The following is a 25725-nucleotide window of genomic DNA, read 5'->3' as shown; positions in this document are numbered from 1 at the left end:
TGACCCCAAGTTCAACTACCATCCAAGATTGCAGTATAGAACATAACCCAGTTATTTATAGAAGGAAAACCACTTGCCAGATGTAATTAGATGCATAATAAGAATCAGTATTGCATCAAAGGAACAGGCTAACGCAATTCGGTTCCTCTTGATACTCTGAGAAGTAATTATTCCTTTTAATAGAACATTCTGTTATTTCTATTAATGATTATCTGCAAAAATAAAAGTTCAAATTTGCAAACACTAACTCATGTATGTTAGGTGGGAGTCTATTTCAGAATGCTGAAAAGCAGATTAGTATGTGCTCAATGAAAGCAGAGGAAGTAATTAATGTAATGTGCTCTGGTCCAAATGCAAAACACGGGTATTCTTGGCAGTTGTGTTCATGTACAGTGTGTTTTCATGCTGGTCTTGCAAAATGTTAATATTTACGCCAAAACAAAAGCTCACAAAAGCCCCTTTTTAAAAAAAATAGGTGGACGAAATCTTAGGCGAGGAAAGCGACAACGAGAGTGACAACGAGAGTGAAGGCCCAGGGAAGGAGAAGCCAAGTAACGAGGAGATGGAGGACGAGGAGACGGTGCAGCAGCAGCAGCAGCAGCAGCAGCAGCACCAGCCTGGAGCTGGACAAGCAGCTGAGGGAGGGCTCGGTCCTCAGGCGGTGAGCGTGGAGGAGAGACTTCAGACGCCTTCCAGTGAGGCCACTCTGTCCCATAGTGTCCCAAGGTGAGGAACAAAACTCATCTCATAAAACTTCACTCACCTCCCTGAACCTGTTTGTGCCTCGACGGCATCAGCTCCAACAGCTATTCGACAATAAAATGTTGTACAGGGATATCACATAACTCTCTTTGCAAATATTTACTATCATATGCTTCCATTATCCCTTTCTCAGTGTGGCTGGTGTTGGCACTCAGTGTCGATCCCTCTCATTTTGCATAAACATGTCAGGTGGAGGAGGATGCTTAACTCAAAATTGCAGTTGGCAAGAATCTATGTCCATTGAGGATCCTTGCAAATGTGCTGTATATTTTCAGGTCTTACTTCTGCAGTAAGTATTATCATAACACAGCACTTCATCAGCAAAGCTATGCTGAAGCCAGACGGTCTGGTCCGTTGCCATGGAGACTAATTCCAAACAGACAGCAGGCATTCAAAGAGTTCTGAACATATGAGAGTCTCTCACTGCAGAAGAACAGGCCGAGCTGTCAGCCTGCCAGGATTCAATTTCTAACAACAAATTATTTTGCTGCTTTTGGTATGTTCTGAGTGTGGATTGTTTATTATTTAGTGTATGGCAGCACATTTTCTATAAGACGTACAGTTTACCAGACAGCTGCGCCCCTGAGAAGTCATTCTTTGACATAATAGTGTATCAGAAATTTCCATAGACCCAGAAAGTCTGCATCCAGAAATCAAGAAAAGTAATTACTGTCTGCATTCACATGACTCTCAAGAATATTTTGCTACATTTTGTTGTACATGCATTCTGTATTTTTAATATATTCTGCTGTTGTACAAATTCATATTTAACCACTGTAGTTTTAGGTGAAATTCTCCTCTGTCAGGGTTTGGACGTGCAGCAGTTATAAATACACCAAACTGACACCTGCGCTCAGGATGGGTCTGTATCAGTGCTCTCTGTTTTGTGCCGTCTGGCTAAACAAGATCATTTAAGTGTGTTGCTGCCTAAAGAAAACCAGAGTAGAGAGGGGGTTGGTCATCAGAAAACATGACCTTTTTTTCCTCCCTCTCTCATTCAGTAATAGAAAGAAACTTAATTTTAAATAAAATACAACTATTTGTCCAGTATAAACATCACATGCTGTAGTAACACAAGAAGCCAAGTTGAATTGTATCGAAATATCAAGAACATGCATGTTTCTCATTAGTTTATGGTCTGCAAATACAAAATGAAAGCCAGACGGTGCTGAGGTTTGCAAACAAGGCATACCCACTGTAGGCTTTTGAGAGAACATCCGCCAATCCCTCTGAATTTTTAGCATGCTTGATACCAAACATAGAGCAAATGATTTCAAAGGAAAGTTATTTTTCAAGAAAACTGCTGCACACAGTGTGCTAAGTCCCACACTCAAACAGCATTACGTCTTGATAGAATAATTAGTAATGGTAGCTGACGAACGTCATGCGCAGCACCTGCACTTGCTGCCACCACTCCACATGTCAAGTAATGTCAAGTCAAAACCTATTTCAAGATAATAAGAAAAATAGTGAAAGTGCAATAAAAGAAGGAGTCATGGATTCAGGCTGTAGTTAAATCCAATTCTAATGTTAAGATGTGGGTGTTCGGCAGCAAATTGAAGTGTGAGCAGTTCTTGTATGTCCATATATTGTCCTTATTGCAAAAAAACTGCAACATCATCAGTGCTTTTGGACCTCAGCTGCCTCAATCTTGTCCTATATACACAAGTAGTTTCCAGAACACATTTCTAACTTTGGAAGCTAGAGTCTGGAGATGCTTTTGTAACCATGGGTAGGTATTGGAGTTGTGATTTCTCCATGGACTGTAAATCTCATTGCTGGAGATGGGTCTGTAGCTCCCATAGAGAGAGAAAACCGCAGTCATGTGGTTTTGCAACTGGAATTATTCCCAGAATTCTGCTATAACATCCCGATGTTACAATAAATTAGCATTAACCACAAATGATGTGGTCTGTGGCTCCAGCTTTTGGCCATAGCAGCATGGTCGTTGCTGCCCACCTACACTGTAAACCAAATTTAGCTACCTGCGACTTCTTCCTCTTTCCCAAAATGAAAATGAAGTTGAAGAGTTGCCATTTCAGCAGAGGTTAGGAGGTTCAGCACTCATTGCCTGTGGTGCTCGACATGTTTACATAACGGGACTTCCAGGGAGCATTGCAGAAGTCTGTCTCCAGACTTGGACTTCCTCTCTGTGAGTCCCGTGTTCCGCCTCACTGCTCTGATTGTCAGAGCTTAAAATGGAGTGTTTTTCTACACCTGTATTCACTCCAATACCTCTCTTTTTTTTTTTTTCCTCTGGATTGTTTTGGCTATGGTCAGTGTCCATAACCAGACATGTCAGCCCACCTGTCACCTGTTCTGACACCTTTGGTTTCTGCAAATGAGTCAGGTCTATAAAACACATTCTAGTGTTTACTTGCTACTGGAACCTCTTGAAGTCCATCCCCAGTTTGTGCGGCGGTGCAGAGTAGCAGCACAGAATCAACAGCCTGACACAGGAGGGGAAAGAGTGCAGATTTGATTCTGAATGTGGTGTGAACTCAAATTTGCAGGTAGATCTTCAGCTACTTCCACAGAAAGATACCGGTAATGTAGTCTGATATCACCCCTCTAATGCCCTGACAATTGTCTGTAAAGAGAGTAAATAAAGTTTAGCCCATATGGAAGTGCTGTATGAGGTTAACACTGCACTTAGCCATGTTAGGTTCTTGTTTGAGTGCTCCTCTGAAGGGTTTTTACTTCCCACTGCTTTTGTCTTGTAGCCTAGCCACACTATACCCATGTTTCTGATGGCACAAGGGTCTAGGGAAGCTCGACAGGGAGGGAGGCGGGCTAAAAGGTTGTCTATCAAATCCCTCTGCAGCAATTGGGTAGGTATACAACCAATCAACACAACGAATAGGCTGACGGAGTTCCGAGAGCACCGGTGGATTGTGGCTAAGTCCCATTAGCTTCCCAACCAGCGGAGCCAACTGGTATATTAAGGATTTGCCATATCCCGTCAGCATAAGTCCAAATACGTCTTTCTTCTCAGTGAAACACTTCAGTGCCGTCCTTTGTTTATCTTTCAAGTTGAATTTTAGCTTCAAATCTTTAAGGGCTGTGGCCAAAGCCGAGTCAAAAGATAACTGTTTATTGTGCGCCGGTTGTTTCTGTCAGAATCGTCACGCCTCTGTCGTCACTTCGTTACGCCCGCCTTCTGACTCTACACTTCATGGTGATTGGTCCGGCCAGTTTTAGGAGAATCCAGCCTCGAGCCTTATGGAGGGTAACTGGACCCACCCTGGCAGAGAATTAAATTTGTTGCCGTGGGTTGTCTAGCGCGGCTAGGCTATCTGTCTTGTTCACTCTGATGTCTTTTAAAGTCCCTCTTTGGTCATTGATTAAACCCTGAAAACTCTTCTCTGTGTATCAAAGTTACATATTTAGATTTTCTGCCTCTACACAATTGCATTCTTTAGAATGTGTGGATCTAGCATCCTCAACTCTTATTGCAACCACCCCGCTGCAATTCATGCACACCAGCTTACCTACAGCTCTATTCAAAAACTATGAAACTACTCACACTATCACACAGTGTTCAAGTTGTATTTATGGGAGTAATTTAATCATACATGTGTGAACTGGAAACAGATTCTGAAGAATAATTATAGAGAAAGCTCCACTCCCCAAATAGACAGGATTGTTACATATGGAGTGTTTTGTATAAAAGTATAAAATCACAGCTGTCTGGGCTGCCTCGGTTTCCAGGAAGAAATACCCAGCCATGATGCTGACTGCTCTTTTTGCTTATCATGTGTCTTCTAGCATATAAAAAAACACCGCATGGATGTAGTTTTTGCTTCAGTTCATTTACCATAAATTTAAATCTGCTCTAACCTGCACATTCCTGCATGAAAAACAAAAGTAACCATAAAACTAAAGTTATTGCATGCTAAAACAATACTTTGTAAGCAGGGAAGACATGCAAGGCATTTTATACAATACAGTCTAACTGAAGCAAAGAGACTGGCTAAAAGGAATGCTTATAAACTGACTGCAACTGATTATATTCAGCATTACTTTCTTGATTAATGGACTCATTGTTTTGGCTGCATAAAACGTTTTTAAAAAAGCACTCATACAAAAAACCCAACAACACCCCTGTCATATTTTTAGATGCTTAGTGAAATCAGTCAGTACTTTGAAACCCTTAATTATTCTGTTTTCTAAAAGATTGAAATTCTTCAAAGTGACTAAATAATATGATAATCAAAATAATTGCATATTAATCCACTGCCAGTTAATTTATCAACTAATCGTTGCAGCTCCACAAAGGAAAATAACTATCATCTACTAATCTTTCTTTAGTCTGAAGGATAAAACTTGATATTAAAATTTCTAGAGGGAGCATTGAGAATACAGATATATCAGCCTTTTAAACAGGTATTCCTCCAGAAAAGTATCCTATGTTTATCAACTTGAGCAGCCCACAGGAGACAAATTTAAAACAAGAAAATGAATAATCGAAGTCTAAGCAGCAGAAGCTGACATATTTTAGTGTTTTGGTCTCTGCTATAGATCCAAAGACGCTCCATATCCTACATTTCCCATAGTGTGACTCACTCGCATCTTTCTTTAGATTCCACTCTGCCTCCCAAAGGGCTGTTTATTTCAAACTCTTCACCCCAGTCTGTAATGCAGGGCTCCTGCTTGTCTTGAGGCCAAGCATCGATTGGAGTTGTAATGCTCATGAGGAACTTGGAATGTGTCAAATCTGTGGAGCAGTACTACCAAAATAAAATGTCACATGTAGCATAAACACATGTACAGGTATCTATTTGCATGTTTAGTTAATTTCCCAACACTTTAATCTTTAGTGCAGCACTACCAAATACAGTACTTTTACATCACAACATTGATGAAATGTCAAAGATGCTAAGTTTAGTAGTGCATTTGTAACTCTGCTGAGAGACTGTCAGGTTCAGATATACTGTATATCCTATGAGGATTACCACTGTCTATACACCCTGTACTGGAGGAAAAAAAGTCAAAACCTCCATTCACCTCTGTCTGCCAGACTGCGGTAATGTAATTGTCCTGTCTGATAGAAAAGAATTTGACAGTATTGCTGCCCAGTAGGCCATTAGAGACTGCTTAACATTTCTAGAAGAAGTCATATTGCTGCTTCCGGATTGAAACTGGACTCGGCTGGACCTCCAGTCCCCCGGGAACTGGCTTAATAGTTGCCATTCTGTCAGTCTCCATCCCTGGCTCCACCACTTTCTTATATTTGGTACAAAATAGGCATACATCTGTTGCTAAGATACTGTAGTCATGTGAATGTCTCTGTTTTGTTCTCACCATCATTCAGGATCTGCTCCTGCCTTTCCCGTTTCCGTCTGAAGCAGAAACAGTGCTGCTCTTATTACTGTTCTTTTCAAGCGTTCTGCCATAAACCATTCAACCGCTAACACCAAAACGCCACCACCGCAGCACTAAATTTAGACAACTAACTGCAGGCAAATAATAACGTCCTGCTTATTTTTTATTTTTTTCCCCTGTTGAGATCCATCCTACTAAGCAGGGAGGAATATACTCCCACACTGCCAGGTTAGATCAAGAAACAATCTGCTTTTGTTGAAATGAAGAAGTACCTTGTGTTCTGAGAACCAGCAGAGGTGATCCAAAGGGGCACAGTGCGAAAAGGAAAGGTCATATTCACAGATTAATGGTTTCAACATCGTTTTAAAATCCACAAGTCGTTTCACTTGAATAATTAGTTATCCGGTTTTTTGAAAAATCCTCAATTGCCAATTTAAAGTGCTTTATTTTGGTGAACTGTGTGTCTGCGTCATTGTACATTCAAGGGGTCAAGCGTGTCGCACATATAGTACGATCAGATTAAATTCAGTCATTACCAGTATAGCAAAGATCTAAAGAGATAATGCAGACAATGGTAAGTGCCCCTTTATAGAACCAGAGTGGGGAAGAATAACTTCTACTTAACTTCACAACTTTAAACAGAATTCACAGACAACATTTGTATTCATTATTGAATAAGCATATTATTACCAGAAGTGCATGAATGAAAGAAGACTGGATGATCTGGATTTGTTTTAATTATGTCGCGTGTCTAACTTACATAAATAGTGAGTGTATTTTAGATTCGGTATGATGCACTGCTAATGTATTTTTAGTACAAACACTTCCATTACTGTCTCCTCTAATTAACTGCAGAATAAAAAGAAGTGTTTTCTCAACTTGTTCAGTCTAAATTATCCTCGAACCGGCTTAGCCCCTACTGTCTTAACCCTCTGTTTTGATGTTGAAATTTGTGTTTGAAAGCCTCCAGTAGGTGGTATTTCAGCCCTCTTGTGGTCGGGTTGGTGCTTGTTGACTGCATGACAGAGTGGATGTGAATGATTTATGATGAGCAGTGGCACTTAGGGCTCCAACAGATTTAAGATCTAAAAAGGAGGTTGGAGGGCGGTTAAGAAAGGTGGATGAACTTTTATCTCCCAGCAGCGAACAAACTCTTGTCCTGGCTCAGGCTGTGCAGTCACAGTTCCAGGCTACAGCTGCGGTGCACTTATCAGGCTAAGTTGGTTTGATTTTTGTGTCAGGTTAAATAGTTTAGTTGACGGTTTTGCACATTGCAGAGGTCGTAGCCATAAAGGATGGTTTAGGTTGTGTGTCATACAATCAGGTCCTTAAGTACAGACAGTGATCCAATTTCTATAGCTGAAACAGCAGCATGATGTCTTTTAATTTAAGCAAATATAGGCTCAAAGGTAATTGAACATTCTTTGCAGTCATTGACTGCCTGAAGTCTGGATCCCATTGACATCACTTTGCTTTTCCAAGTTTATACTGCTGCTGCCTCAAATCGCTGCTGGTTTGTGGGTCTTTCTGCCCATAGTTTTGTCTTCATTAAGTGAATAACAGCTAGGTTGTATTGAGGTCAGACGACCAAATCGGTCCGTGAGGAACATTCCATTTCTTGGCTTTTAAAAGCTCTCTGATTGCTTTCAAGGGATGGACTTGGTTACTGTCCATCTGTACTGTGAAGAGCCTTCCTGTCTGTATTTGACAGAAAGTAGAGGCCTCTGCATTTAAACATTCATCCTGCTATATGTATCAGCATCACATCATCAGTGACATGCCCATGCTATAACACTGCTTCCACCATGACAAATGATTTAGTTTTCTTTGATCATCAACCCTTCTTTATTCTTCCTATAATTCTGCTGGAAGTCCATCTATCCAAAAAAAAAATCTTATATCAGAACTGTGCAAGCTTTTGTAGGTGTTTTCTAGGAAAGCGTAATCTGTACTTTCTGTCCCCAGTGATATGCATTTTTAGTCCTCTACAGTTACAGCCAGCACTTTTCTCTTTTCTCTCTTCTCTTCACTTGTATGAACATCCAGGAAAAAATGCTGTTTGCAAGCAGAGACTTTCCAGTCGGAAGTCTTCGTTATTAACATGGACAGTGAAACTGATGTACGACTCTGTTGTCTGGCTGGACAATTGTAGCTGCATAATATCCCGCTGACAGCTCGGTTTCATTTCGTGTTTTGCATGTTTTGTACAGCTTTGGTATGACAACTCGAGGGAAGTATTACATGCTGCTTCTAAGGTGTCTAGATAATGTTTTTAAACTCTCTTTGGTCACTGTGTGAATTGGTATCATGTCCCTTTGGGAGGTGAAAAGTTCTCTGCCATTTATAACCTTCTTTATGTGGTAAAACGCTGGTAAAAACATCCAAAATAAGTTTTTGTGCTTTGGATGTCGTTCAGATCTTCCTTCCCTCTCATCAGAGCTTTATGTTGCTCTTTGAAATGGTCAAAGTTTTCTTGTTGATCTGTATGGTAGCAGCAATTGACCCTGCTGAGGCCATGTTGGCCTGTGTGTGTACTCTGTGGCTTCCAAATGAAGTTGAAAAAAAAAAAAAACCTCTGCATATCACTTAAACTAGAGTAAATGGTGTTCTGTCACACATACATGTCTTGTAGATTAGTCATAGAAAAGGAAAACCGGTATCTTTTTGTATTCTGCAGCCCAAACTCAACCTCCTAAGCAGTGTTCCTGACTTGGCAGTATGTTGTGAAGAAGTTGTGGAAAGAATTCAGTGATTTTCCTCTGAAACTGTCTTCTGTCTTCTTCAAACAGTTGTTCAGTTAATTATGACCTAAAGAGAATGGAAAGACAGTCAAACGTTTGGACACAGCTTCTCATTTAATGGTTTTTCTTTATTTTTGTGACTTTGTAGATTTTCACTGAAGGCATCAAAAACATGAATGAACACATATGGATTTATGTCGTAAACAAAAAAGTATGAATGATGTCCACATTTTGAACATTTTTGAACATTTTTGGGTGGAAAAAAAAAAGAAATGTTAAAAATGTTTCTGAAGAAAATGCACAAAAAATCAACCAAAATCCAGTGAAATTCACTGGATTTTGCTTAATTTTTGTGTGAATGTTCTTAAAGAAAATATTAGAAGTTTTACTGATATGTAATCACTTTCGGTATTTTTAGGATTTTTTTGGATGATTTTTACTTATTTTTTGCAAATATTTACAAGAATTTTCTTGCCAAATTTGGGGGATTTTTTAAAAATAAAACTTAAAAGGGAAACTTTTAAAGATTATTGGAATTTTCTTCCTGAAGGTTTTGCAATTTTTCAGAAATTTGGGGAATTTTTTTGCTGAATTTTTGGATTTTTTTCAGACAAGGAAACAACATTTTTTGGTGTCCGTAAATGAGGACAACAGGAGGGTTAAGAAGGCAAGAAATTCCACTAATTAACCTTCACAAGGCACACCTCACTGAGAGAAGACCAAGAGTGCGCAAAGCAGTAATCAAAACAAAGAGTGGCTATTTTGAAGAATGTAAAATATAGAAAATGTTTTGACTTATTTCACAGTTTCTATTTACTACATTATTCCAGATGTGTTCATTCATAGGTATGATGCCTTCAGTGAGAATCTACCATGTAAATAGTCATGAAAATAAAGAGAAACCATCAAATGAGAAGGTGTGTCCAAACTTTTGACTGGTAGTGTATGTAAATCTATTTTGTTGAGGCAAAACTACAAAAATGTTGTCACTGTCAAAAAACTACTGTACCTGCCTGTATGTCGGAGATTATGGTGGACAGCTCCTTAAATTCAATTACCGTTGAAGTAATGCAAACAGTATGAATAACTGAAGTTTCTCAGTGGTAGAAATTGCAATACAGACACATAAAACCACTCAGGATTTATCCCCTCACCTGCAGATCATACTGTGCTTCTTTCTTGTTTCTTTTCCGTGCTTGCAAAAATAGCCGAACTTGCATGGAAACATGTCTGGACTTTTTTTTTTTAAAACACCTTCATAAAGATGTATTTGAATTCAGAGGTGTTTCATTGACACCTGTAGAAGGAAGCTCTTTTTTTCAGACATTGCTGCCTTCGTCTGTCCATTTGAATGATGGTATTCTGTCATTCAAACATAAATAACTTTTATGTTAATGTCTCTTATGGCTCTTTTCAGACATTTATATAATAAGCTGCATATTAAAGCAATATAAGAGAGAGGGAAAAGCAGGGAGTTGAAAATCATTTCACAGCAGTTTCATCATTTAACGTTATTTAAAAGACGATTCTGTTGCACAGTTTCTGAGCATGTACAAGTCCTGAATGAAGAGATGTTAAGTAACTTGATTTCTATTGGCTCACATGCTGTTTGCACCCTGCTGTTTGTCAGATCATTGCTGTGGGTGGATGAGGGTTTTTTTTTTTACCCTCTCTGGTCACACCACGAGGGGAATCTCTCCAAGTTTGTCAACTGATTTTGTGCATAATTGGTGGTGATTAAGGTAATGAATTAATTACAGTGCTCTTAAAAATTGAACATTAAATGTGCATTTAATCTCGCTCTCTTCTTCTGCATGGTTTGCCTTGTGCTGCTTCTGACTTCATCTTAGTCTGATGCTGAGTCGTGGCTTGTGCCAAGTTGAATGAGTTACTTACGCACCGCTACGTCTAACCAAGTATGATTTCTGCTGGGACTTCCATGTTAAAGCTCATTCAGACATGAGACCATCATGTTAATTTTTAATTTTAAGGGGGCGTGTCTGAAAGGGGTTAACTGTTCATTTGGCAGAGGTTTCCATCCAAACCACCTTATAAGTTCTTGCACAGAACAGATGTGGGATTCAGTGGACACAAGTAGAAAACAGATTCTGGTTTCACTACCAACCAAATAGTTACAGATTGATAGTTTTAGAAGTGAGAGTTCATTGCTACAGTTTATTTAGTTCCATTTTCATCCCCTATTCCAGTGACATGATGGGTTTTTATCAAGAAGCAACAGAATGGACAAAGAGAAAAATATAAATGTTCACCCACACACTCCACTGCTGAAAATACGACTTTAAAGCCATTATCCACAAATGTTGGCTGTGATTGGCTGTGATTCCCTTAAAACATAAAATATCCCATTACTAGAACTTTCCTGCACTAAAAGCCCAAATCAGTTTTGCTTGCAGGATTTTTCATTTTTAAAAGCTGTGCCATGTATTCATTTCAGAAACCTCGCTCTCTACCAGATGTTTAAAAGATTAGTCAGCGTTGCATTTTTTGTTCTATTCGAAAAATGGCAACGGAGTGATAAATCTGTGGCTTAAACAGTGAGGAGTTACCTAGCATACACAGAATTTTTCAGCCCTGCACTATGAAGCACTAACAGCTGATATCAGCACAAAGACAATAATTAGAATCCATCCCTCAGTTAGAGTTCACATTGTATCATATCAGCATCACCTTAACTGTGGTCTCTGGACACCAGCACAGTAATGTAATTATTATTACTAAAAGTGAGCTGCAGTTAATTGGCGCGATAAATTCTTTGAAGTTGAAATACCAATTAAACCTCAGAACTCCAAATGGTTTCTGGGTGTTTTCTATAGAAACAGCACAACCGTGGCTAGAAGTAGAAAGAACTCAAAATTATATTTTTGTGCAGCATAACAAAGTTCTCATTCCATAAATCATTGAAGAAAAGAAAAAACAAGTTACATTTTTTTTGATTATTTGTTTTGCAAAAATCAGAAAAAAAACAGGAATCAACCCAAATGCTGATATGCGAAACTAATGCTAGAAAAAGCAGGGACTCTGCATGCTATAGATATTTTAGTAGTGACATTCTTCATTTGTCTCCATACTTGTCTCCTCTCTATGTATCAACACAAAAAAACATTTCTACTCACTTCAGCCAAATAAGTTCCTGAATTTTTGTCACACGACTGTTGGTCACACCTGAGCCACAAATGCCTTCTCAGTTGAACTGAAGAGTGCATAATTTTTATTTATTTTTTTACAATATTTGGCTCGAGCAAACAGTTTATTTTTTTAGATGACACACGTGAAGTGATTTTGATGAAACATAATTTTAAATTTAGATTTGGTTTTGTGTTAGTTCAAGGACTGAACATTTGACAATTTTCTAGTTTTTGCAGTTCTTGCCTCTGATAAATGGGGCATTTTGGTGATTTTCTAAAATGTGACATGGCTTTCAAACCTGCTGGCTTGTTTTAGGGATCAGTTAAAAGGTAATAATTTCTCACCGAGTGAAGCCTTGATTTCCTTTTCTGATAACTGATAGATATTATATCTGTATTTCTAGTTTAAAATGTTCTCATGTAATTTCAGTTTTTTGATCATGCTCTCCTAGTTCACCTTTGCAGTAAACATGTTAAAGAAATTTGACTCATTTTCTTTTGACATAAATTTATTTCCTCAGTTGCAATAAACACAAGTTTTTAGAAACCAAGCACTTTTAGGATTGACTGACTTTCTATAAGCAAACTGAACACACTAGCATTAAAGCTACAAACAACTCCAAGTCCAGCACTCAGTAGAAGACAATCTCTCCATGCCAAACAAATGTCTGTTGTTGTGAAGTTCAAATTCTAATCCTGAAACAGAAGACAAACCTCACTTATTACAACCTAATGTCTGACGGAAATGTCTTGCTTTCAAGAAAGTGTTTTTTTCCACAGTGCTGCTTATTGTTCCCTTTGAATAGAGAAGTGGCCTTGATTTGGCCACCTCCCAGACATTCCTGGCCCAGACACTGCTCATAATTTCCCCATATATCTGAAAACATTTTCACTTTATAGTAGAGACCACTGATCACCTAGACCAGGCATGGGCAAACTACGGCCCCCGGGCCACATACGGCCCGTTGGACTTTTCAATCCGGCCCGCGAAATAGTTTAGTCAATATTAGAATTGACGAAATTACAGTAAAGACCACATTCATTTGGCCTCCCCGTAGTACCCGATGTTTTTGTTGTCCCCACTAGATGATGCGCTCCAGACACAATGACCTTTGTTGGTTTACTTTCTCTCCTTCTACGTTGCAACTGCATTGAGTCTTGCCGTAACAATGAGTGAATCAAAGAAAAGGAAAGTCGACAGTGAGTGTCGAGTGTTTCAGAAGGAGTGGATTACTAATTATTTTTTCGCAGAAGTCCGTTCAAAGGCTGTATGTCTTATTTGCAATGAAACCGTTGCGGTTTTTAAAGAATACAATATCAGCCAGCACTTTTCCCCGAAGCATGCTAACTATGCTAGCAACCAGTCAACGCAAGAACGGAGAGCTACGGCTCCTCAGAGGCTGACAGCCAGTTTACAGACTCAGCAAAATACGTTTTTTTTCGGCAAACTACGATTCAAGAGTCAAGCACAAAGGCAAGTTATTTGCTACCATTCAAAATAGCAAAGGCTAGCAAGTTTTTGAAAGAATGCATGGAAGAGACAGCAGGTCTCCTGTGTCCAGAGAGCAAAAACAAATTAGAAAAATCAATTTATCAGCAGGACAGTTACTTGTCGTGTTGAACGAATCGACGAAAACTTAGCCAGCTCACTGAACGAAAAAGCGGAGTCCTTCAAGCTATATTCATTAGCACTGGACGAAATTAATGACATAAAAGACACTGCTCTGCTTTTAGTTTTTATTAGAAGGATTAATGAACATTTTGAGACAACGGAGGAATTTTTGACCATGGAATACATGAAGGGGGGGAAAACACGTGGAGAGGAAACTCGCCAATGTCACCACGGATGGATCGTCAAACTCGACAGGAAAAAACGTAGTGCTGCTGAAAAGAATCCAGGATAAGGTGAAGGAGGAAAACCCTGAACTGGATGTGATTTTCCTACACTGCTTGATCCATCAGGAAGCGCTCTGTAAGTCTGTTTTGTATCTTGATCATGTCGTGAAGCCAGTCGTAAAACTCATTAACTCTATACGAGCGAGAGGAATTCAGCATCAGCGTCAGTTCATGAAGTTTCTAGAAGAAACTGATGCTGATCACCAGGACTTGCTTTACCACTCTCATGTCCACTGGTTAAGTTTGGGGAAAGTGTGGGAGCTCAAAGGCGAGATTAGCTCTTTTTTGAGTTAATCGGGAAAACCAATTATTTTAGGTTTTCCCGAGATTGGCTCTGTGATTTTGCTTTTGCCATGGACATACTGCCGCACATGAATGAGCTGAACGTGAAGCTGCAAGGGAAAGATCAATTTGTGCACGAAATGTACACAAATGTGACAGCCTTCAAGACAAATGTAACAAAAAAGTCCTTTGCTCCTTTCCCCGCACTGGTGACGCTGACAGAGGCCAGTCCACATGCGATGAAATGTAAGGAATCACTAGAAGACCTACACAGATAATTCTGCCGTTGGTTCTCAGATTTTGAAAAAAATGACAGGACACAAGCACACCACATATCCCAGTTAACTGATGAACACCTCAGGTCCATCCTGAGAATTGCCACAACCAAATTGATGCCAGACTTTGGTGACCAACAACACTTTTCCCACTGAAACTGAATGTGAGTATTCTTTACTTTGTCAGTATTGTCTTTAACATGTAATTCATATTAGTTTGCACAATCTCCAACCATCTGATGCTGGTCTGGCTCGTCTGTCGAATTTCAGAAGTCAGTGTGGCCCCTGAGCCAAAACGTTTGCCCACCCCTGACCTAGACCATTCATTAGATTTATGCATTTATTGTATGAGCTTTGGCTCCACTTCCTTCCATTTGTCTTTGATTATGCTCTATAAAAAGTATTTTTCCATTATGACTGTAGTCAGTCTATTAGGAAGGTGTTATGAGACTGCAAACTGCACAGTGAGTATGGAACTGTAGCCAAACAACAAACAGGCTTCCAGATGAAGATTAGTATTTAGATGTTTTGTTGCCAAGTGATAAACAGCTCACTCCTATCTCCTGCTACAGTTTATACTGTCAATACCAACACAACTGAATATGTCTTCCAATGTATCCTCGTAATCAACAGATTCAATTAACAATTAATTTCTCTTTTTTTTCCTCGTGTGCCCCATTTAGATTGGATTTCTTTCTCCAAGGGAGTTGATGTGATTTTCATAGTGCCTGCCCTGGTCAGTGGTTTTAATCCTGTCCATAGCACATATGCGAGTAATTTTTCACACCCTCCTGGTAATTATTCCAGCTGAAATTGCCTCCTGTTTTTCAGCGAACTCGCTGCGCTTCCTGTCATTTACATCCTGTCCTTATATTTTGAAGTCAGTCTGTCAGTTTTTTCCACCAGGTCGTCTTTCCATCTCCTGCTTCTTATCAGCTGAGTGTGAAAATTTTTTTGTGTGTGAAAATGGAGGAAGCTGGAAGTGTTTCTGCCAATCGGATGAAAACATGTTAACACCAATTTGTATGCCTAATTGAGAACCAATGCAAGGAAAGAAATAACAGACTTGAGGAGTGTTAGCGACAGGAAGGCACTGCTGTTGATTTTTTTTTTTTTTTTTAGTCTGTATGTGATTACATTTGTCAAATCAGTGCCATTTAAACCACGCTAAATTAGACTGTACGTCTTTGTAATATATCCAATGCTTTCATAGACATGTATAAGTGGATTACTTTGAACTCGGAGTCCAGAAAAAAACTCTAAATGTGCTAGCAAGTTGTGGTGGTCAATTGACTGGTGTCCACAACCGACAACATCACCTGAAAAATAGGAAGAAAGTATTAGATGTGGTGAAATTCAAATATTAAGGTTATAACCCCACAACATTGTTTATTACTCAGCCAAGGAACATAGCAGAGTTATGTTATGATAGGCGATGGTTTGTCTGTCTGTTTATCTGTCTGTTAGCAGCATTACTCAAAAACAGACTAACAGATTTGAATACAATTTTCAGGGAAAGTCTGAAATGACACAACAACCAAGTGATTAAATTTTGGCAGTGATGCAATTTATAGTCTGGAATCATGGGTTTCTTATGAATTTCCGTATCATTGTGAGATAGCGGCACAGTGTCACTGTAACTATGACAACAAGTGAACACTATGTCAGCTGCCTGCTTATGATCACATGATTACGACTTACTACAAATTGCCCACTGCAGACTTATTGGGACTTATTCGTCAGAAATGACACAAGGAACAACTGATTAAATTGTGAGGGTGTTTCTGAGTCCCATTAATTCCGACCGCCCGCTAATTTTCAGTATCGATTCAGTATTGATACAGAATGTACACATGGATAACACGCCTGTGCTCAGCACAAGGTCATTTTGTTTGTGGATACGTCTATATTAAATGACTGTGTTCTATGGTGCCGTTTTTTGTTTTGTTTTGTTTTTCAAGATTTCACCCATCGGAAATGACTCAGTAGCGCACTCTTCAAATGCTTTTCTTGTTAAAGAATGTGCCACTTATTTTAATATTAGGATTAAGAAGCAAAATTTGATACTGTACCAAATGACCTAACTAATTTTAAAAATTAAAGTTAATGTCCTACAAAATTATACAAGACAAACAAAAAATCCAAACATTCCTTATCAGCGAGCACATTGATGACTCCCTCATAACGTGAGACCTCCAGCAGAACCAGGCTCTGTCTCAGCCAGCTTCATGGTTTTTAAGGATTTTAATCTCTCTATTGTAGATTTAAACACTTATGAACTTTTAACTCATTGTATAACTCATTGTCCTTTTAACACCATCTGTGTTTTTAGACCTTGTTATACCATCAATTTATGTATTTTCCACCATAGTATTATCTGTAAACTTGTCAGTAGGGCTGGTAGCCAAAGAGTTGTAATGACAGTCAATTAAAGTGCTAATGATGTATACCATAAATGGCTCTGCCTTGTCAACCACAACACTGATGATAGATTCGTGTTGGATGTCAGATCCTGGGGTGGTAACTAGAATATGATGTTTCTATGAAGTTTCTTTTTGAACCCCCTCCACTAATTACTGTCTTTCAGCCTGTCACCATTAACATTTTCCATCCAGCTCTTCATCTAATGACTGCTGAACTTACTACATTCTACCTTTTTCTGTCAGGACTTTTACAACAATTAGACCTATTCACTGCACAGACATATCTCCTGTTATCAGTTGTCCTCATTTTTAATTTCCTGTCTCTCTGGGTGATACGCATTCATTCAGATGCCCCATCTCTGCTTTTCTTTGCACCACATATCTCTGGAGTGTATTTATTTCCGAGTGAAAATGAAAGTGTGAAACTTGTCAGCTTGAGTGAGCGTGTTATTATAACATCACCATAACGGAGGTGATGGATGAGGCAAATGGATTGTAAAGTTTTCCATTCAGGTTGTCAGACGGCAAAGTGTGAAATTCAAAATGTCTTTCATGTACTGGGATTCTCTTTGTTGGACGTCTTATGAACCCCAGTTTGCTGCGGTGACTCGATGAGATTGTGTCTTTGTTGTGAATGTATGTGTATATATGGCTTTTGTGGTGCAGTAAAGCTGCCTTGTGTTCTTTGTGTTTACCGTCACCGTGCGCTCTGATAGAGCTCTGAGCCTCTGAAAGATGTTAAACAAGTGAAAAATCCAGTCCTTATATAATGTGTGCTGATAGTGGCATTGAAACTGTCTGATGCGTTTATTTACTGTGAATGTCGGGCTGTGAGGAGCTTCAGAGATATACTGGGGAGCAGTTAGAGTGGCTGATTGAAGACGCTCTGTGCACATAAAGAGATTATTTTACACTTTGTCAGCTGGTGAGGATGAAGTGCAACGGCGTTAATTTTAAATAAGTGAAGTGCTACTTTTTCCCGCCTCGGCTAAAACATTTTTCTTGTTTCTTTGCATTTTATACGCTGTCCATTGTGTAATTCCTATGTGTGAAACTGCTTGTGCAACATCTAAAATGTCCAGCTTTCATGTACTTGATCAAACCCACCCATGCAGTATGTGTGGATAATCTGTGGAGAGAGACAAAAATAACTTTCCATTAGTCTTTACTCTGACACACGGTCTTATCAGACACAGTTTGAATAATTAAAAGTCATTTTAAAAATCTATTAAGCATTCTGACTACAGTTTCATACTTAGCAAAAAAAAAAAAACCTTTTCATTTGAATTTGTATTACTTTAAAGAGATTTTTTTTTAAAGATTTTGGCTTCAAAATCAGCTTGTCATGAAGAACAACTGACTACTTAGAATTTTTTAAGCTGGTGTTGTAGACTCATGAAGTGTCTCTTTGGTTGTTAATTAACAACTCATGTTCGTGTACAGAGTTACATACACTATTGTTCAAAAATTTGGGGTCACCCAGGAAATTTCATTTTTTACATGAAAACTCCCACTTTTATTCATGTGCTAGCATAAGAGCACAAGGGTTTTCTAATCATCAGTTAGCCTTTCAACACCATTAGCTAACACAATGTAGCATTAGAAGACAGGAGTGATGGTTGCTGGAAATGTTCCTCTGTACCCCTATGGAGATATTCTATTAAAAGTCAGCCGTTTCCAACTAGAATAGTCATTTACCACATTAACAATGTCTACACTGGATTTCTGATTCATTTAATGTTGTTTTCATTGAAAAAACATGCTTTTCTTTGAGAAACAAGGACATTTCAAAAGTGACCCCAAAATTTTGAACAGTATTGTACATATTTAGACCTTTTTGTCCTTAAAAATAATCCCTTCAAATCATTAAATTCTTGTTGTTTCTGGTAGAATGCACCATGCTATGAAATCCCAGCCGCTCTACACACACGCTTTTGCTACTTGTTGCAGCTCGAGTACACCAGCTCACTGACTGCTCAAACACATTAAAACTACTCTGTGCTAGACAATAGCAGGCTGTTATCCATCCATCCATCCTTGTTAGAGTCGCAGGGGGCTGGAGTCTATCCCAGCAGGCTTAGGGTGAAGACAGGTCACCAGTCTATTACAGGGTCATACTTAGAAACATACACTCACACCTACGAACAATTTAGAATCGCCAATTAACCTCAGCATGTTTTGAAGCTGGTGTACCTGGACAAAACCCACACATGTACAGGGAGAACATGTAAACTCCATGCAGAAAGATCCCAGGAAGGCTTGGACGTGAACTGCAGATCTTCTAGCTGCAAGGCGAAAGTGCTCCAAGATGTTATATTGGAATGATTCAATCACACATGTTTGAACCTACAAGTGGTTCTAAAGAAGAATATTGGTACAGAAAGCTTCAACCTGCAAGCTGACTGGTTGCTTTTCAGTTTGTTGGTTCGATAGGTCTCACTCCATGTGTCTGAGAGTGTCTTAGGGTACGTGGCAATTTTACTGCTTAGCAATGGTGTTGCTTGCATAAACGAAAGTTAAATATGGACAAGTTGACGAGGTAAAAACATGATGGTTAGTTCATGTGTCTTACTGCTCCCCTCTTTAGGTCTGGAAGCTAATCACTGTTGCTTGAAATAAAACTGGTGTGCCAACATGAGATGATGCCACAGATGATGGATTTGAAAGTCTGGTATTCTGTGAAATACAGAGAGATTTCCCTGGTGCTGATAGGATTAATCAGCATTGTGTGAACTCATTTCGCAAGGGCTAAATTGAACTGATGTTCATTCATTTGTAGCAGTCTCACACTCTGGCTTGAACATTGTTTTTGCTTTTAAAACTAAAAATCACTTTTTCAGAAAAAAGGAAACACCAGGTACTGACTGATTCAGACACCGCCCACATGTCCTTAACTATGTTACAGAACTGACATTGTTTATTCATCCCTTCAAACAGCCTTGCCTTCATCCCGAAGTCTTTGTTCTATTGTGTCATTTCCAAAAATGTGACGTGCATTACTTCTCGGATGCTTCGGTGTTGTGATTATTAATTCAGTGTGGCTTGCTAGTTATCTCAGGGTTTTCGGAGCAGTAGTGATTAAATGCTAAATCTTCTGATAGAGCAGAGACTCTGATGTATGCCTAATTCGATTATTTTCTGTAGCACCATCATAATTAAACCGACTTCGGTTGCAGAAGAGCATGTGCTGTTGTCTGTCTTGAAACTTCTCTAGACCCTTTCAGACCCGCAGCAAAGATGAAGGCGGCTGAACCATGATTGGACATTTTGATTCAGCCTTGTGAGAGCAGATTCATGTGCAAAGACAGGATCAAAATTTATACTCGCCACAAAAACTACCATTCAAAAATTTGATATCACTTAGAAATGTCTATTTTTGAAGGAAAAGCATATTTTTTAAAAGACATTAAATGAATCAAATACAGTTTAGACATTGTTGAAGTGGTTAATGACTATTGTAGCTGGAAAGGCTAATTGATGATTAGAAAACCCTTGTGCAGTTATGTTAGCACATGAATAAAAGTGTGAGTTTTCATGGCAAACACATGCAAAGTTTTTATTAGAAATAGAAAGCTTCACACGTCACTCTACGTAACCCCCTCAAAATGTTATCGACCCCAACTGAGCCCATGTAATTGCTATGAACAAGCTAACAGCAAATATTAATTTAACTTACAAGTTTACTCTGCTTTGCTATGCATATGAAATTAGATTCTTGCATGTATCCAGCAGAGTCTCACTTCAGCGGCAGATGAAGCACAAAGAAGAGAGTTCTCAAAAGATGGTCATGCTCAGACTAAAGTTAAGGATCTAGCAGTGATTCTTAAGTCAAATAGACTTTCTTTGTCGTGTTGAAAAGTTAGAATTTTGAATGAACAGCCCTATTTAAAAAAAAAAATCAGTTAAGGAGACGACACCTGTACCCACTTATAGAAGTTGCTGAAACTCTAGTTCTGTTGAATAATATGAAAAGAGATAATAGCAGATGGTGCTCGTCCACAGATCCAAGTCTCAGCATTGGTCTTTAAAAAGTTCCTGAGGAGGATCCGGTCATTAAGTGGCGCCCTCTCATTAATCAGAGAATTGATGTGCCACAGGGCAGCAGAGCATGAAGTCATGTCTTCCTTTTGACTGCGCCCACTGTGACATCAAAGAGGTGCTACAGTCTGAGAGCCGATTAAACATAAATGAAACACAGAGCAGCAAAAAGCCTCGGACCTACCAAGAAGCTCAGGCTCATTTTTTCTCACGCTGTTTCTTTTCTGCCTCCCTGCCCTCTCAATCATTTGCCATTTTCCTTGTTGTGAGCCGGACTGTGGTGTATGCCTGTTGAAGTGAATCCAGTTTGACTCCGGTGATTGATAAAAGCTGATGATGCTCTACTCTTCTTCTACTCTTCTGTAATTTAAAGCCTGATGGTCCCAGTTGCCAGCTGGCATCCGCTTGCTGTTTACTGTCCTCCTCATGTGAGGCAGAGTGTTTCAAGGGTAAGCCTAGCCGGTCTTTCTACTAGTATTTCCTGTGAGACTGAGCCTACGAACAGCTAGACATTGAGAAGAGCCTATTATTGTGGATTATTCCATCCTTAGATCATTAACAATGCAGTGACAGACCTTTAGGCTGTTCGACAAGGCTTTTTGAAGGCTACTGATAATGAAGCAAGCTTTCTTCTCTCCACTCCAACCAGGACGGCTTTGTACAATTTGCCTCCTATTGCGATATCCCTCTCATTCTTTATCTTTTGCTGCTGTAATGCCCCGACTTCCCCTTTGAGATTAACAAAGTTAATTTGGTCTGAAATTTTCTCTGATGTCTTCATCTTCTGTGGTGATTGGGTTCATCATGATTAAGGTTTTGATTGTGTTGAAATCAAAAATCCCCTGCTTTACATTTTCTTTGTCAGCTATTTTTCAAAAATGAGCAATGGAAAGAGATGGGCTTAATGATATAGAAAAATCTAAAATGCAGTTTTGCTGACCGAAACATTAGTTGTGGTTTTAATTGCTATCAATTTCTAATATATAGTTAAAAGATAATTAAACTCTAGCTGTGCGCTGAGTGTGGTGACTATCAATAGAGTATTGTTAGACCAAGAATAATCACAGATAAGATCTTGGATCCTTATTTTGATGATTATAGCAACACATCAGAACTTGTGTATGCAGTGTATTCCAAGGAACGCAGCCGAATTATGTGACGATCGGCATATGTTAGTCTGCCTGTTTGTCTGTTCGCAACATTACTCAAAAACAGATTTGGATGAAAATTGCAGGAACGGTCAGAAATGACAAAAAGGCGTAGTGATTAGATTTTGGCAGTGATGTGGTTTATAGTCTGGATCCACGGATTTGTCAAGGATTTCATTGTGAGGTAGGGGCACGGTGTCACAGTAATTATGACGACAAATGAACGCTACATCAGCTTCCTGTTGACGATCACGATTGCTTTCTTTCTACAAATTGACCGTTGTGGACTTATCAGAACTTGTCCATCAAAAATCATACAAGGAACAATTGGTTAAACTGTGGGGGTGTTTTCGAGTCTGATGAATTCCCGCTGTCTGCTACATATTTAGGTCACACGATGCGGCGTCGGTACATAACGTACATACACAGCACATGCCTGTGCTCAACGCAAGGTAATTTTTTTATCAAAGGTTTCATCTGTTGGAAATGATACGACTGTGCAGCCTTGACGGAGTACTGCATTCTCTGAGTGTTTTTCTTGTTATTTTTGTTGAAATTCTCTGCACATCCTGAAAGCAATCATCTAATCAAGTGCTCTGATAACAAACACAGAAAACATCTGTTATCTGTGACTGACGGGCCTGTAAAAGCCAGTCCAGTTATTGCATTTAACCTGCATGAGATGGTTAACAATGCACCTGCCTACCTGCATTTCCTCTTCTCATGCACCTGAATCTTCCACAAGGCCTTGTGGACACATTACTAGAGGTAGAAAGCAAAACAACCGCAGCCACATTTTCCAGTTCCACATATCCCCGTAGCATCTTGCACTGCTAGACATGCCAGATGATCTTGTTTATTTGTACATTTGTGCGTCTTTCAGTGCTCTTTGTGGCCCTCCTCCTCCTCCAGTGTTATTGGGGTGTGTTTACTCATATCTGCGTACGTGCTGTTGCCTGTGTGCTTTGTAGCCAAGTTGTGAGCATGTGTTGTTTGATGATATTTATCTTCTGGTAGACCATATTGGCTTTGAATGGGACATTTTGAAAGTGCGGTGATGTAGCCTGTTTGTGTTTTCAGGTGCACCGTGCTCCTCTTCCAACCGTTACTCTCTCTTGTGGATTAGTCTTCCAGCTGTACTGGTGACAGTCGTGTGTTGTGGAAGAGTGGCTTTGCAGCGAGCCCTGAAGATAGGGCTGGAGATTTTATATTTTTTTTATTCTTTCAAAATCGGGCTCACACTCACTGTTTATGCAAACCTGTAGACTCTAACTTTAAATTTGTTTTTTAAAGGTAAGATTGTCACATTACCAAAATAGGTAATTCAAAGTCCTTTAAGCACAGCTCACATAATGCAAAGTACACTGCAGAACTGAGCTGCTTCAGTTACATGTTAATGTTCCACTAAGGTAGAAAAGAGCTTGCTTTGTATCAACGAACATTTCTGCAGCCTAATTTCTAGATGCTGTATTTTATTATATTTGTGAGTGATTTAGTATTTAGTTTAAAAATACTGACTTTGAAAAATGACAAATAGTAATAATGAAACTGCTGGCACGTGACATTAAACAGTGTTGAGATATTTGGAAAATAGTACTATTTACAGCTGATCACTGTAGCTGTTTAAGGGTCGTTCCAGAATTGGAGGACATTTGGGCTTCAAAGTTATTGAAAAATAGACCTTCTTTTACAATTTTCTGCTACATATTTATCAATAATAGGTAATAAACTATCAAATGCTTGATTAGCTCAGTTTACATATCAATGGTATCATTTTTATTCCGTGTTTTATTTGTTGTAAGCTAACTCTAATCACAGTAACAGGGTTGCTAATCCATGCTAACGTTAGCTTTTTCACAGGTGTAGGAGCTAGATATTTAGCTAGCTGTTACTGCTGACCAAGAGGACAAACTTACTGATATAAAAAGTAAAGAATAAGGTAATAATAATATACCAAAAAAGCATTTCAATTTTATTTTAGCTGTTTTATTTGAGATTCAATTTGGTCATCAGGGGAGTGGACCAAGACAAAAATGGCATTTAAGGGGAACTCTAAAATTTTTATAAATATACATATATTTTCAGACATTCTTTTCTCCTTTTTTTTTCTTTTTGTTTTTTTGATTTGGTGTCAGGACAAGTACATTTACACACAACTACATGTTTTAATATCTTGTACATGGCTTATTTGAAATTTGACGGGTTGGACGTAAAATGTCCTCCAATTTTGGAATGATGCTTTAGTTAATGTTAGCTTCACACAGTGTTACAGCTCTAACTAGAGGATCCAGTTCAGAGCGATAGCATTTCAAACATTGAAATTGTGTGCTAAGTAGTTTAATTTTTGAATTTTGTCAAGTCCAGTGTCCACTGGTCCTTCGTCAGTGGTCTTTGTAGCCTCTAAGCTAGCTTCCAACTATTCAAAATTTATGTGATGCTATCGGACAGATGGTATATTGAGAGAGAGAGACTCTGTTTGGCATTCAAAATGAAAATATTATAGACTGTTTATGTAGAATTAATGCTAGCCAACTAAATTTACTTGCACCTCTTGTCGTTGTAGCATATGGCGTCATTGCATTAGCAAGTACAATTTTCACTTTATAGAGAAACAGATTACTAAGTTATCACTGTTTCAAAACCTAAATTTGACATGGTACGTAAATATACATTTTAAATACTCATCCTGCTTTTTATATAAAATGCACATTCACTAATTCAGCTACACTCAAGAATTTAAACACCAAGTTAATAGAGCTGAACACTGCCCTGCTGACATGTTTTTAACTGCCCTCACTCCTCCCTTGGTGAGTAGTAATTAAATAGTAATTGCTCGACACACGTCAGTTTTAATATTTAATTATGGTTCGAGCAAGTTTTCTGCTTCATAAAATTATAAAGCTAAGGAGAAGTTTTTGCAGAGACCACAGTTCTGTACCGGCCACTCATGTAAATATCTGTCCTCGTGCTTTCATCAGCTTGTGCCACTGCCAGTAGAGGTGGAGGCTGTTCTAAAGTAACGTGTTGTTTGTGAGTAATAGGCACCCTGGGAAATGTTTCACATAATGGTCCATGTCCACCTTTTCTCAGTGGATGGTTTTGGTGCCACAGCAATAAACCTGAGGCACATTTTAGAAATGGGTTCAACCAAATGGGCCTCTGTTGTTAAACTAAAGGGAGTACAGCACAGTATGGGATCTGTTCTGCCTCAGGAAGCTTAAATAGATGTTGAGCAGTATTGGTGTATGTATAATTTGTGCTAACTTAGCAGTATTTGTGATAGAAATGTATCGTGTAGATGTATTAAAGCATTGCTTATCAAAGCCTTATTGGGTCTGGAGTTTTCATGTCAGCCAGCCTCAAGTAGCGGTTCAAGGAGCTGAAGTGTTTGGCACTTTGTGTCAGCTTCACATGACAGCGCCAGAGGTTGACACTTGGTACAAACACACCTGTAGCAACACACGGTTGCTACATGGAGCCACATCTCATAGAACACTCAGACTTAGTGGGAAAGTGTCAGTTTTAGGAAAAATAGTTTTTATACTGGTTCAACTTTCTGCCATTTATTTAGATCTGTGTCACAATAACTGCTTCATTGTGTTTCTAGAAATTGCTGTTGTCCGCAGATTAGAAAGACTGACAAAAATTCTAGAACTGATACTTTAAACTTTAGAAACTTTTTTTTTTTT

The 25725-nt window shown here is 38.9% G+C and overlaps 1 protein-coding gene across 1 annotated transcript in view; it reads left to right on the top strand.

Annotated features, from left to right (window-relative positions):
• The window catches only part of ctdp1 (CTD (carboxy-terminal domain, RNA polymerase II, polypeptide A) phosphatase, subunit 1), a 115122-nt gene that overhangs the window by 56432 nt on the left and 32965 nt on the right, over positions 1-25725 (top strand). The window contains exon 12 of the mRNA XM_022216164.2: positions 476-726. Coding sequence (XP_022071856.2) covers positions 476-726 — 251 coding nt within the window. The remainder of the gene's footprint in view (positions 1-475; positions 727-25725) is intronic.

Source organism: Acanthochromis polyacanthus, chromosome 11, assembly GCF_021347895.1.
Source record: "Acanthochromis polyacanthus isolate Apoly-LR-REF ecotype Palm Island chromosome 11, KAUST_Apoly_ChrSc, whole genome shotgun sequence".
Classification (NCBI taxonomy): domain Eukaryota; kingdom Metazoa; phylum Chordata; class Actinopteri; family Pomacentridae; genus Acanthochromis; species Acanthochromis polyacanthus.
Note: the sequence above shows the minus strand (reverse complement) of the source record. Positions and strands in the feature narration are given on the sequence as shown.